This window comes from Lathyrus oleraceus, chromosome 5 (assembly GCF_024323335.1).
Source record: "Lathyrus oleraceus cultivar Zhongwan6 chromosome 5, CAAS_Psat_ZW6_1.0, whole genome shotgun sequence".
Lineage (NCBI taxonomy): Eukaryota > Viridiplantae > Streptophyta > Magnoliopsida > Fabales > Fabaceae > Lathyrus > Lathyrus oleraceus.
Genome location: NC_066583.1, coordinates 309,083,011 through 309,096,000, shown reverse-complemented (window position 1 = coordinate 309,096,000; position 12,990 = coordinate 309,083,011). Strand labels below are relative to the sequence as shown.

Sequence of the window (12,990 nt, the reverse complement as noted above, 5' to 3'; positions counted from 1 at the left end):
TGTTTAGGGATAAATTAGGAGCCCCGTGCACATTTTCTAAGCTAAAATTTATGTTTGCACTTCTTTTCAAGTTGAATTCCTTAAAATTATGTTTGTTATCGAATATTCTAGCAGAAAAAATTTATAAAAGTCTTGATTTGAAATTACTTAACATTGATCATTTCTACATTTTTTTAATGTCAATATTATTTTAGGATATCTTTTAATTAAATGGAAGAATATTTTCCTTATTTTACCTTCTCTTATATTCAATATATGATAAAAATATGTGCATATAGATTAGTCTTTACATTTTGTTTTGTTAGGAGACTTTATGAAATTCACTTTTTATGAATGTTTTTTAAAGTTTTTTTAGAGATATGATAAGCATGTTCAATATAGTTTTTACTAACTATTTGATGGGTTTGGATTTATGTTCCATCTTTTTTTTATTCAATATTCTTTCTTTTTTATTAAAATTTTATTTAACAATTGTTTTGAGACAAGACAAATATGCAGATAAAATACTTTTTATAAGATAGATGGAGTATTAACAAAATCATTGTTCATTGAAAATGTAATTAAGTGGTATGAATTGGGACTTTTGTTGAATGAGTATTTACAATATGACCAAGGATTCATTCACAACTTTTTTCACAAACATTTATTTATGTGTCTATTTATTTATTTAATACAACAAGATAATATTTTTCACAAACCTTATTTCACTTTTCTATCTAATCCTAAGACAAACATAATATATTGAGAAAAATAAAAATGTGATGAAAATACAAATTCATGCGTGTATGAGTTACTATTCTTTTCTATCATTGACCCTAACCACTACCCTCTCCAAAGCCTTGAAAAACAAAAAGACCTATAGTGAGTTTCTTGGAAGCCACTCTTTAAAACCCTTTATATATTATACATATTTTTTGGTAGAAACTTTAATTTATATATATATATATATATATATACCTACAAATATGCACAATTCAAATATCACTACGATTCCATCATAATATTACAATCACTTCACTTTCACCACTTCTCATATTTCTTTCACCTTCATTGTTTTCTCTCTTCCACTCTAATTTCAAAAACCAGTCATGGAAGCAAAAACCAATAAGAACAAAGTGGAAAAAGTTGAATTGGGCTGTAATTTTATGGCTAAAATCTTCAAACTCAAAGCCATCAAGCTCAGAAATTCATCATCTGTTCATTCACTACCCATCAAGACAATTAACAATCCACAACTAAATGAATCCAAAGGGTCACCAAATCACATCTCAAAAGTTCCAACAGAGCCTCAACAAGTAAAAAATCACACACCTTTAGATTCTGCAAGAAGCTCCATTCAACAGAGAGAGGTTAATGGTAATTCCTTAGGACTTGCAAGAATAAGCACTACTAGTCGTCATCACCGCGACAACGAAAACAAGTCACCAAGCAAAGATTTGAACTCAGTAAAACTCACTGGGAATTTGCTTATGAATAGTAGCTATATCAGTCCAAGAACAAGTGTTACAAAGATTAATAAAGAGATGAATTCTGTGAGTAACGGTGTTATGGGGAATATAATAAGGAAAAGTGGTGATGGTGTGTCGCAATTTCGAAGTCCTAGAAGTGACAGAGTGCTTGATCCTGAGGTGTTGAAATCAATGGGAAATGAAGCTTATAAGCAAGGAAGATTTTCTGAGGCTTTGGCTTTGTATGAAAGAGCTATTGCTATTGATTCTAATAAGGCAACTTATCATTGTAACAAGAGTGCTGCTTTAATTGGTTTGGGAAGGTTTCAACAAGCAATTGTTGAGTGTGAGGAAGCTATTAGGATTCAACCTTCCTATGCTAGAGCTCATAGCCGTTTAGCAACAATATATTTCAGGTACTTAATAATACTAAATTATACGCTTCATTCATTTCGGGCGACCTTTTATTATGGTTCGGTTTTCTGACTGAACTGTACAATGAACAACCATAGTAACGACCCCTAGTAACGAGGCTTGATGTTGAGAGTCTTTGTTTGATCAGATATGGTCTGAAATTGAGTTTATAATTGAGTGATATGGCTCATTTTATAGGCCATCTGCTATTAGGTCACTCGAGTCTAGATATTCAGTCTTAGGCGCGAAGGGTACCTAAAGTGGCTCATACATTCGATATTGGATAATGTTTGCGGTGTTTGATGATAAATTATTGTTTTTTTTAATGTAGGTTGGGGGAAGCAGAAAAGGCATTAAATTGCAATAAAGAAACTCCATATTGTGATTCAGATCTTGCTTTCAAAGCACATGCTCTTCAAATTCACCTTAACAAATGTAGTGAAGCAAGAAAAGTCAATGATTGGAAATTTATATTGACAGAAACAAAGTCTGCAATATCCTTAGGTGTAGATTCAGCTCCAAAGGTTAGTTTACTTAGTCAAATGTTAGATTTTCTATACTCCTCCATTTTCATCATTGGATTTTGTGTCCAAATTCACCTAAAAAAAGTCATTGAATTCATTGACCAATAACCCCTCTTCAAACCACCAGGTCTATGCTTTACAAACTGAAGCCTTACTGAAACTTCTGAGGCATCAAGAAGCATATGCCACCTATGAAAAAATGCCAAAATTTGACCATGATTGGTGCAACAAATTATTTGGAGCAGATTTTAGTGCCTACTTTTTGATGATAGGAGCACAAATTTACTTAGCAACCGGCAGGTTGGTGAAAATGCTTTATTTTGATGTGTTTAATAAATTATCAAATGTTTGGCATCTTATGCTAACAAAGAAAGAACATTAATTAAGGAAATGAGGGACCACTTTAAAATGTTAAAAAGCATACTAATTAGTGCTAATTGCTGACAATCAGGCTTTCCCTTTTGTGATAATGTTGCATTATTTTCATATAAGCTAAGTCTAGATTTAAAAACAAGGGTGCATTCTGTAACACCGACACCTTTGAAAAAAAGCGTGTCTGTGTCGGTGTTCGAAACTGACACCGACATTTGTAATTACATTTAATTTGTTTATTTTTTTCAAATAATTATCGGCGTTGATGTGCCAGGATTGATGTCGTCTTTCTTGTGTCTGTACTTCATTGACAATGACTGATACAAATAATTGAAACTCTTTTGGTGTGACACATTATCTTAGCCTAATTAAGAATGACCTTAAATTGTTTTGCATTTTTTGTGCCGACAGGTTTGAGGATGCTGTGACAGCATCACAACGAGCATCCAAGCTTGATCCGAGCAACAGCGATGTGAATGCAGTGGTAAGAAGGGCAAGAGCCGCGACATCTGCAAGATTGAGCGGTAACTTGCTCTTCAAGGCATCAAAGTTCACTGAAGCATGCGCGGTATACAATGAAGGACTAGAGCATGATCCGTTCAACTCTGTCCTGCTATGTAACAGGGCGGCGTGTCGTTCAAAGCTCGGTCAATTTGAGAAAGCAATTGAAGATTGCAACATAGCTCTTAAAATTCAGCCTAGTTATAGCAAGGCAATGTTGCGTCGCGCTGATTGCAACGCCAAGGTGATTTAATTTCTAAATTAAAATTAAAAATTTTAGTGTAAATTTCGGCCTAGTTATAACAAGTTATTTTCTTGTGTCTTTCATATATGATAGTTGGAAAGATGGGAAGCTGCAATTCAAGACTATGAAATGTTGATTAGAGAAAAGCCAGGGGATGAGGAAGTTGCCAGGGCTTTGTTTGAGATCCAGCTAAAACAAAAGATGTTGCGCGGCGAAGATATCAAGAACTTGAAGTTTGGCTCAAATTTGGTTTGCATCTCAAGCAATGATAGGTTTAGGCATTATGTAACTTCACCTGGTGAGTCATGTTTGGCTCCATATTCCATGCAATTGAATTTGGACATTATTGTTTATAACAAACACTTAATATAGTTTTTGATAATTGAAACAGGTATGTCTGTAGTGCTTTTTTGCAACAAGGGCAAAGCAACTCATAAGCAAATTTTGTTGGTGTTGGAGCAAACCTGCAAGAGATTCCCATCAGTTAATTTCCTTAAGGTTTGTATATTTTGATCTCTAGACTTTGAAATTTTTATGGCCACTGAGTATCTTAAAATCTAAGAGACAATTAAGATACAGGGTTGGCAAAACGGGTCTGACCACGTCCGTTTTGCTAGCATTTTTTCGCAGAAGATCCAAGATTTTAGACCCGTATTCTCTATTATGTTTGTCTCACCTATCTTTTTTTTTTCTTTGTGTTTTCTAATAATGGATTTAAAATTTCAGGTGGAGATTGAGGACCATCCATACTTGACAAAATCAGAAGGTGTAAACACCATTCCAGCCTTCAAAATATACAAGAATGGATCAAGGGTTAAAGAAATTTCTGGCAACAACCATGAGTTGTTAGAAAGATCAGTTAAATTATATAGTAGCTGAAAATATTTTACATTTTTTTTCTTCTACAAATGTCAACAACATACATTACAGGAAATGATTAAGAATGTTAGATTTTTCAGAATAAACATGCTTACATGGCAATGGAAAGCAATAGGAAAAGGGAAATTTTTGTGTTAGGAATTGATTCTTTTAAATCTTTGGATGTTTGATTAGGCTTTAATTCTTCATACTCCATATTCCATGGGATGGAAATTGGTTTCGGAAACCTCAGGCAGTTTTTTTATTAATTTATTTACTGGAGTGGTTTTTCTATGTTTGCCATTTTAAATTATTAATTACTACATTTAAGGAAAACGATTGCTGTAAATTAAAGAATCTTTGTGCATAATGGGAGCTTTCTGTCGTTAGTTTAGTTATTTTTTAGGTTTAATATATGATTTAGTTCCTTTATTTTAATTTAATATTTTATTTTAGTCTCTTAAATAAAAGTAATTATAAGTTAATTCCTTAATTTTATTTTTATTATCCTATTTAATTATTTACGTTAAGAAAAACGTTAAGTTCTAGTCACGTTGTATGATAGGAAGATTATTGATATAAATCTGAGTCAACATATTTAGTTAAAAACTGATATACAAGTTAAATTTCAAAAATAAAATTCTTACTATTTAAATAATGTATCAGTTTTTAACTATATATGCTGATTCATATTTGTATCAAATATCTTGCTGTCACGTTACCATAATTTAACATTTTTTTTTAAAAAAATTGACAGAATCAAATAAAATAATATAAGCGAAGTTAATAGACTAATTTATAACTTTTTTTAATTAAAAAATTAAAGCAGAATATTAAATTAAATTAAATTAAATAACTTAGTGATTAATTATATATATTTTTTAAAAATGTGTTTTTGTCATTCTACTTCGATCAAAACTAATTTTGTACATTCAAGTTTAAAATTAGATTTTTTTTATATAAGTGTAAGCAAATCACAATCTAATCATCACTATAATCTTTGAAGATATTTTGGTCTCACCACCTCTTTTTTTATTTATAATGTGACATCATCTTAACTAACGCGATATTGAGATGAAAGAAGACTTATTCTCCTTTCGATGAAGATCAATTTATATCAATATTCTGAATTTATACTTGAGTTCATATATATCACTAATTATAAATGTAAGCAAAACACTAACTAATCATGACTATAATCTAATAGACAAGACGACGTAACAAACTCAAGCATATTCAATGTAGGAGTATGTCTTAAAATTTCAAGCAATGAAGAGAAGGAAAAAATGTTTTGAGTGTCAAAAATTAGAACCTCAATGGTAATGAAGTTGTCGGTCGGCGCCAAAAGCAGATGATTATCAGTCGCTGATAGTGGTGGCACGACAAAGTCGAGTGATTGTTAGAAAAATTGATAAAATTGAATGGATGCAGGACTGAATCGTGAATGGAATCATTTTCCTTAAAAATATTTCAAGCACTCTCTTTATGTCTTAGAGTTGGAAGCAGAAATACTCAGGATAATTCATCCTTATATCGAATTTGCGCAAGACCAATGAAAATTTGATTTGTAGCGAAGAGTGTTTGGAATTTGTTCAAGAAGATATTCAGTTTTGTGATGTTTTTCTGAATTTGGAGTGATGTATTTACAGGTCGTGCATGTGTTATTTCACAAGGTTGCGACCCTTGATGAAACAACACATTTTAACTAAAAACTGCATTGTTTTCAAGTATTGCCTATTTTCATTCTGCAGCAACATTTCATGAAGTGTTGCTTCTCTTCAAATTCAAAAATTCAAATGCATGTGTCGACCAAAACGAGAGCAATAGTGAGCCCGACCGAAGGCTGGCCATCGCCCGCCTGAGCGCCACCGGTGCCGCGAGTAGTTTGATTGCTCTGATGCATCGTGCTCAAATGCTCAAGTGTCTCCTACAAGCCATCACTAGCGCCTCTACGCCCACGCCCTCGAACCCGATCCCGAAGCCGAAGTCAATGTCTCCGGTGGAGACACCGGCGAGGGGTGTAGACAAGTTACATAATGCTTTGGACCATCACATTTGTCCATGTGGCACTTTATCCTCTTTTGTCCTTTTGTTGAGTTAATGTTCTTTACTCTTTATAAAGACTTTGAATGTGAATAAATCTTTCTATGTGAGACTATTTCTCTTGCATTTCTTAGCATTTACTCCATTCCACTTTTCTTATCATTTTAGAACATACACATATGAAGATTTAATATTCATGAATTTATAACATTGATCAGTGGTGGTGTCTGAAGGTAGTGGTCCTACTTCGACGCAGATGGTGGCAGCGGTCCTTAGGAAGTCCACGAGTATCAGGTCAAATCAATTCGGTTCACATATTGGTTCGTTAAAGGGTTGTGTTTTAGGTATGTTATAGATAAGTTAAGTTTCAACAATTATAAATATGTATCTCTATCAATATTGTTAGTGAGACTTAAATAAATATAGAGAGAAGTGGTGATAATACTAGTACTTGTTGTGGTATTGCTTACAATGATTATAAGTTATTTTATTATTTAAGAGCGTTTATTTTGATTGCCTTTATTAGTTGTCCCACATATCTTTATGATCAATAAAATTATTATTGTTATTAGGTTTCTGCCATAGCTTGATGTGGTTGAACTTTTCAATTTCACAACAAGTGACGCTCACTGTATCAAAAAGGGATTAAATTTACAATTATGCACCTTAGGTTCTAAATGGTATATCGAGATGTTTTCTAGAAACAACGAATTTGAGTTAGGAAAATAAGTATGCAATCAATATTAACTCAACATAAGTGTGTAGAAGCATTGAAGGGTGAGGCATCGATGCATGCATGCCTAACACAAGTAGAGATGACCGAGATGGTGGATAAGGGAATAAGTACTCTTATCTTGTGTCTCAAAGATAAATTTCTAAGAGAAGTCGCTAGGGAGAATACTATGACTTCAATGTGAAAAAAGGTTGAACTATTCTATATGACCAAGTCGTTGGCTCACAGGTTGCGTAAGAAATACAACACTACTCGTTTTGAATGGTAGATAAATAATCCATAGTGAAGCAATTGATAAAATTTCATAAGATCATCTATGATCTGGAGAATATTGAGGCAAAGATTGATGATGAGGATAAAACTATACTTTTGTTAAGCTTATTACTCATATCCTTTTAGCACTTCAAGGAATTCTTAGAGGTTAAAGATTTGAAGATTGACAATAATGGTGAAGACTTGAGTGTCTTAAGAGAGTGAATTGAGCACTAGGTATTTTTAAATCCAAGATGTTTAAAAAGTCAAAGTTAAAATGCTTTATTTGTTAGAAAACCAGTTACTTCTTGTAGAATTGTCCCATGAGGGATCACAATAAAGATTCTATTTAGATTTTTGTTGCCTCAGATGAGACAGTTATGAGAGTAATGGTGCACTAGTGGTGTCGATTTTGGAGATGGAAAAAGAGTTAGATCACGGGCTCAGGATGCTCTTATCACATGTGACTAAGTTTTTTTTTTTGAAACTTTGAAGTTGGAAGAAGGTGGGGTAGTTCACCATGGTGATAATAAGGCTTGCAAGTATCATGGTGTTGGTACACTCAGACTTAAAATGTTCAATGATTGTGAGTTCATTATACATAATGTAAGATATCTTCAGAGCTTAGGAGAAATTTTGTATCCATAAACATGTTTGGTGATATAAAATATTGCACTAGATTTGAACATGGGGTGTTGAAGATTTTACATGGTGGGGTGATCTTAGATAAATGGTCAAAAATATGTGGGTCATATATTTTAGATAGTTTTATTGTTATTGTTCATTCATCATTAGTTAGTGAAGACTTTAATGAGGACAGTAAAATATGGTATTTAAGGTCAATGTCGGATAAATGCTTGGAGGTTGCTTTAGAGCCTTTTAATGAGTTTTGCATAATAAAATGGATAATAACACATTCACAAAGATATATTGGTGGTAAGTATGGTTCCAAAGAAGCTTAACTTAGCTTCTGTCATGTTTTTTAGAGTACTTTAATTCATATTAATTCAACTTTTAGGGTAGTAGCGACACTTTAATGAGTTTCAAAGCACTTTAACTTCTAGCATAATGCTAGGAGTTGAGTTGACAAATAAATTTTATGGTAAGGATGATGACAAATCAACTTACCTAATCGATAGGTGTCCATTCACAAGAATACACTTTCAGACACTTTGGCTCATAAGTTATGTAGACAAATATTAATTTAAGTCTTAAAATCTTGGATAAACGCACATATCAATCAAGTTTAGTTTGATTGTAAGGTTGGGAATTGTGTCGTCATTGGTTATCCAAGAGGTGGAAAGGATTATGAGCTGTCGGAAGTAGAACCAAGTAGATCAAAGTTCATCATAAGCAGATGTATTAATTTCACTGAATCCCTCAAGTGGAGAAAGAGAAAAGATCTGGAGATGAAGATTTTATAAACTATGGTGAGGGAGACTTATTTTGAGGAAAATGTTTCTTCTATGAATACTAGTAGTAGTGAGGAAATGTTTACAACGGCCTCTTATTATCATATGACTCTTGATAAGTAAGGAGGGACATTGTGTCATCTCAAGGATACACTCGTAGTGGCATTAGTAGTTATGCTTTGTATGTGGCCAAGGTATCAGAACATGATAGTTTGATTCACGGATTTGTTTGTTAACCAGTCGTGTTTTGGGCCCGTTATGGATCTGCTATATTTAAAAAATTATAAATATGTATCTCTATCACTATTGTTAGTTATACTTTAATGAAAATGAAGAGAATTGGTGGTAATCCTAGTAAGAAAACTAGAGAGGAAAATGGTAGAGATTACATGGAGTTCCTAGACTTTTAGGCGATCTTTGGAGGTATATAAAGGGATTAAGAAACACTTTTAAACCCCTTATATATGTGTGATTCATATATAAAGAGTTTGATAGATTGAGAAACAATTGGTTATAAGATATGGTTTATTTTTAGGTGACTATTTTCTTGGAATTATAGTAAATAAAAAATTTTCTCTCTCCCTTAGAGTAGATTTGTTTAATTTATTTGGGTAAACAAGTTCTTTAAGTTTTCATCATTTATCTTCTTCTTGCATGATGTGGATTTTCTTACCCTGATTGCAAGTTTTTTTTTTATTTGAGACCATTTATTTTGGTTGCTATTGTTCTTTCTCCCACACATCTTTATTATCTGCGAAGATAATATTATAGTTAGATTTCAATGATATCTTGGTGTGGTTGAACTTTTCAATTTTACAACATTTAACTAAATTTTACAAAGGATTGAGATATGTAACCAATATCTCCCTTTAAGTTCTACTATGGAAAATTTAACACCCCTACTTTATTTATTTATTTTTAATTGAGTTTATATTAATTTATTTGAGTCATATATGTATTTTATTTGAATTATTGGTAATTTATTTAATTTAATTAATATTAGAGATATTTTGGAGTTGGGAGAAAATAAAATTTTATTAAAATTAAGGAGTAAGTGGTGAGATGAGTAAGAGGTGAGAGTGTGGTGAGAATTAAGAAAATATAGGAAAGTAGTAGCATTTTGTTTTATTTAATAAATAATTGAATATAAAAGTAAAATAGAAAATAAAAAATAGTAAGATGAGGGTGTGAGGAGAGTGAGGGGTGAGAGGAGAATAAGAGAAATAGAATAAATAATTATTAGAGTAAGGAAGAGTTTTATGAGGTCGTGAAATTGAGAAAAGTTGGGAAAAAAGGCAGGAAGACAGAAAGCTAGAGCGATCATGGAGGGAAGAGAGAGGTAGATCCCAAAGGCAAAGAGTTCAACGACCGTCAAATTTGAGTTAAGGGGGAAACTATTCACATGTGGGTGTTTTGTTCCTTTTTCCTTGTGGATGCATTGTTGTTGTATAGTGCATTGTGATTACGTCTTGTGGTGAAATTATAATAATTTAATTATGGTATATAATTGTTTGTGGCAATGGATCTGGGTTTTTGAGCAAAACCATGCAAAATCAAAAAATTAATTAAAAGACAATTTTTTTTGAAAATGGGAATAAAGTCAGAAAATTCGAGAATCGGGGGAGGGGGTGCCGAGGAGCAGAGTCGCCGCGGCAGGAGCCGGCGCCTGGGAGGCAGCGAGAGAGCCGCGCCTAATTGGCAACGGTGGGCACACGACGCGACAATGGAAGGTCGCTGTCACGATGCCAAATGTGTGTGCGGCATAAAGCCGCAATAGCGTTGTGCGATTACACGCAAAGTGTGTGTGTGTGGGGGGGGGGGGGGGATTGCGGTGTAATTTATAGTGACATTATTGAGTTTTTTGAGTTAAAAATTTGAGTAATCTGAGAGGTTCTGAGTTGTTTTTATAAGGCTGAAGTATGCCTTGAGTAATTGTTTTCTTACCCTGTTGGTGGGCTGTCATGAGTAATAATTTTGCTATGTTGATGAGTATGTTTAGATATTATATGATTATGTTATTGAGCTATAATTGCATAACATATTTTGAATTGAATATTTCAGAGAGGGACTACAGAGATGACCTTACATTGGAAAAATTGTGGGTTCATAGAGGAACATTGTTGAGTACAAGATGTGATGGTATTTCTTTGTCAAGTATGAGTTTGATGGTTGAGTATGTGTTTTTGAAAGTTGTTGTTGAGTCTCATGGATTCATGTATATCAGAGATATGTATGAATTTGGTCTGACGATGTCACGGTTCAGAGAGGAACCAATGACGGTCTCAGGTTCAGAGAGGAATCAGGTTCAGAAAGGAACCAAAGACATGGATAATTTCATACATAAATCTAACATTCAAACCTTGATACTACATGCATATTGGAGGAGAATGACATATAATTTCCTTTTCATTGTAATTGATTATGGTTATGAATTAATATCTGTGTGATATTATTATTATTATTTCAAACTATCCTTGTTGTTTAATACACCGACAACATCTGTGAGTTTATTCTCACCCCCTTTTTGTTGATGGTTGTTCGTTATGCTAGTATTGCAGATACTCATGTAGATGAGAATTAGATGTTGCTTGTTCAAAGGATTGACATAAATTATGACTTCTTTATGTTTATTGTTTTGAGTTTAGGTTTCCGCGGTGTCGCTCTAAAGTGTAACATTGGGACAAGTTTTGTTATTTTCTATTTTGTGAGATTTGTGGATATAATTTATTATGTTGAGTTGTTTTAAGTTGAGATAAAATGACTTATATTTCCGTTGCATTGTTATAAATTTTTTTCTTGAGAAGCATGTTTATTTGAGGGAGATGTGTGACACCCTTACTGTATAAATAAGAAAATTGTTTGTTTTTATTTAATTAAAGAGTTTTCGGGGTTGGGGTGTTTTATAGTTGGTATTAGAGCGGGTCGGTCCATTCGGCCTAAGTTGTGACTAATTTGTACCCTTTTGTGTGTGACATGTGTGTGAACATTATCGATGGTCACTTTGTTAATTGTTATTTGCTTTACTATTTATGATTGGTTAATCTGAACTTCGATGATTGTGCATAAAGAAACGACTAACTGAAATGATTGTGTGATTGTTGATGCTTTGGAATTAATGACTCATGTGATATCGAAGACAAATATAGCTTTGCAGGCGAATCGGAATCAACATGATGTAGCTGATAAATTTTATGGGATGGGAAAGTTTCAGAGGAACAATATGCCTACCTTTAAGGGGAGGTATGATTGATCAGTCACCATTTATGCTATGTATTTTGCCACTTATCCGGCGGAAATCCAGGTAACTTGTATTACTTTGTTTTAATTAATGTTTGGTTGAATCTATTTCTTTCACCAATAACTTATTTTATTGTTTCATCATTATTAGTGTCATTTCTATTTTTTGTCGCATTTTACGCTTTGGGTGTGTGCATTTTCTGCGTTTCAGATTCAAGCAGGTACTTAATCAGGATCGAATGAAAAAACCAAAGAGAATCGAACAAAATCGGAAAGAGGATTTCAAGGTCCAGTAGCCCTGCTATGGCCATCCATAGCACATGCTACTGGCCGTAGCAGGAAGCCCTAAAGACACAGAAAACACAATCTAAACAGGGACCTACTATGGCCACCCGTAGCACCGGCTACGGGTTGTAGTAGGGGGGGTCTGGCACAAAAGAAAACATTCATCAAAACATTGGCCTGCTACGCCCATCCGTAGCACCTGCTACGAGCCATAGCAGGAAACTTGGACCAAGACCACTCAAACAGTGGCCTGCTACGGCCACCCGTAGCAAGCTTGCGTGAAAAAAGTCCAATTTTGACTTTTCTATTGTCATTCATAAGTGAAGGGAATTTTGGTCAATTGTGAGGGGGATCTGATGGACTTTTGTAGATCTGTTTGAAGGAAGATTTTTTTTCTATAAGAGGGCAAGTTTTTATACAAAAAGGGAGGACCTTTGGAGAGAACACAAATTGATACGATTCAGAATTAGAGAAATCAAGATTTTGGGAAAAACGCGATCTTTCATGAGCGAAAGCAATTTAAGATCAAATTTCATCTGAATAATTGTAATGTCTCTGTTTTATATTTTGATTTACTTGAATATTATGAGTAGCTAAACCCCCAAATGTTAGGGGGTGTCCCTGATTTGAATCTGTAATGACTTTCAGTTTGCGTTTGCAATGAAAA

The 12,990-nt window shown here is 33.5% G+C and overlaps 1 protein-coding gene across 1 annotated transcript; it reads left to right on the top strand.

The window, feature by feature from the left end:
- The first annotated feature begins 956 nt into the window (after positions 1–956).
- LOC127084202 (inactive TPR repeat-containing thioredoxin TTL3) lies at positions 957–4,731 on the top strand. The gene is made up of 7 exons (XM_051024607.1): positions 957–1,864; positions 2,194–2,386; positions 2,514–2,686; positions 3,170–3,503; positions 3,597–3,801; positions 3,895–4,001; positions 4,230–4,731. The coding sequence occupies exons 1-7, from the start codon at positions 1,089–1,091 to the stop codon at positions 4,380–4,382; spliced, it is 1,941 nt and encodes a 646-aa protein (XP_050880564.1). The 5' UTR covers positions 957–1,088; the 3' UTR covers positions 4,383–4,731.
- The last annotated feature ends 8,259 nt before the right edge of the window (positions 4,732–12,990 follow it).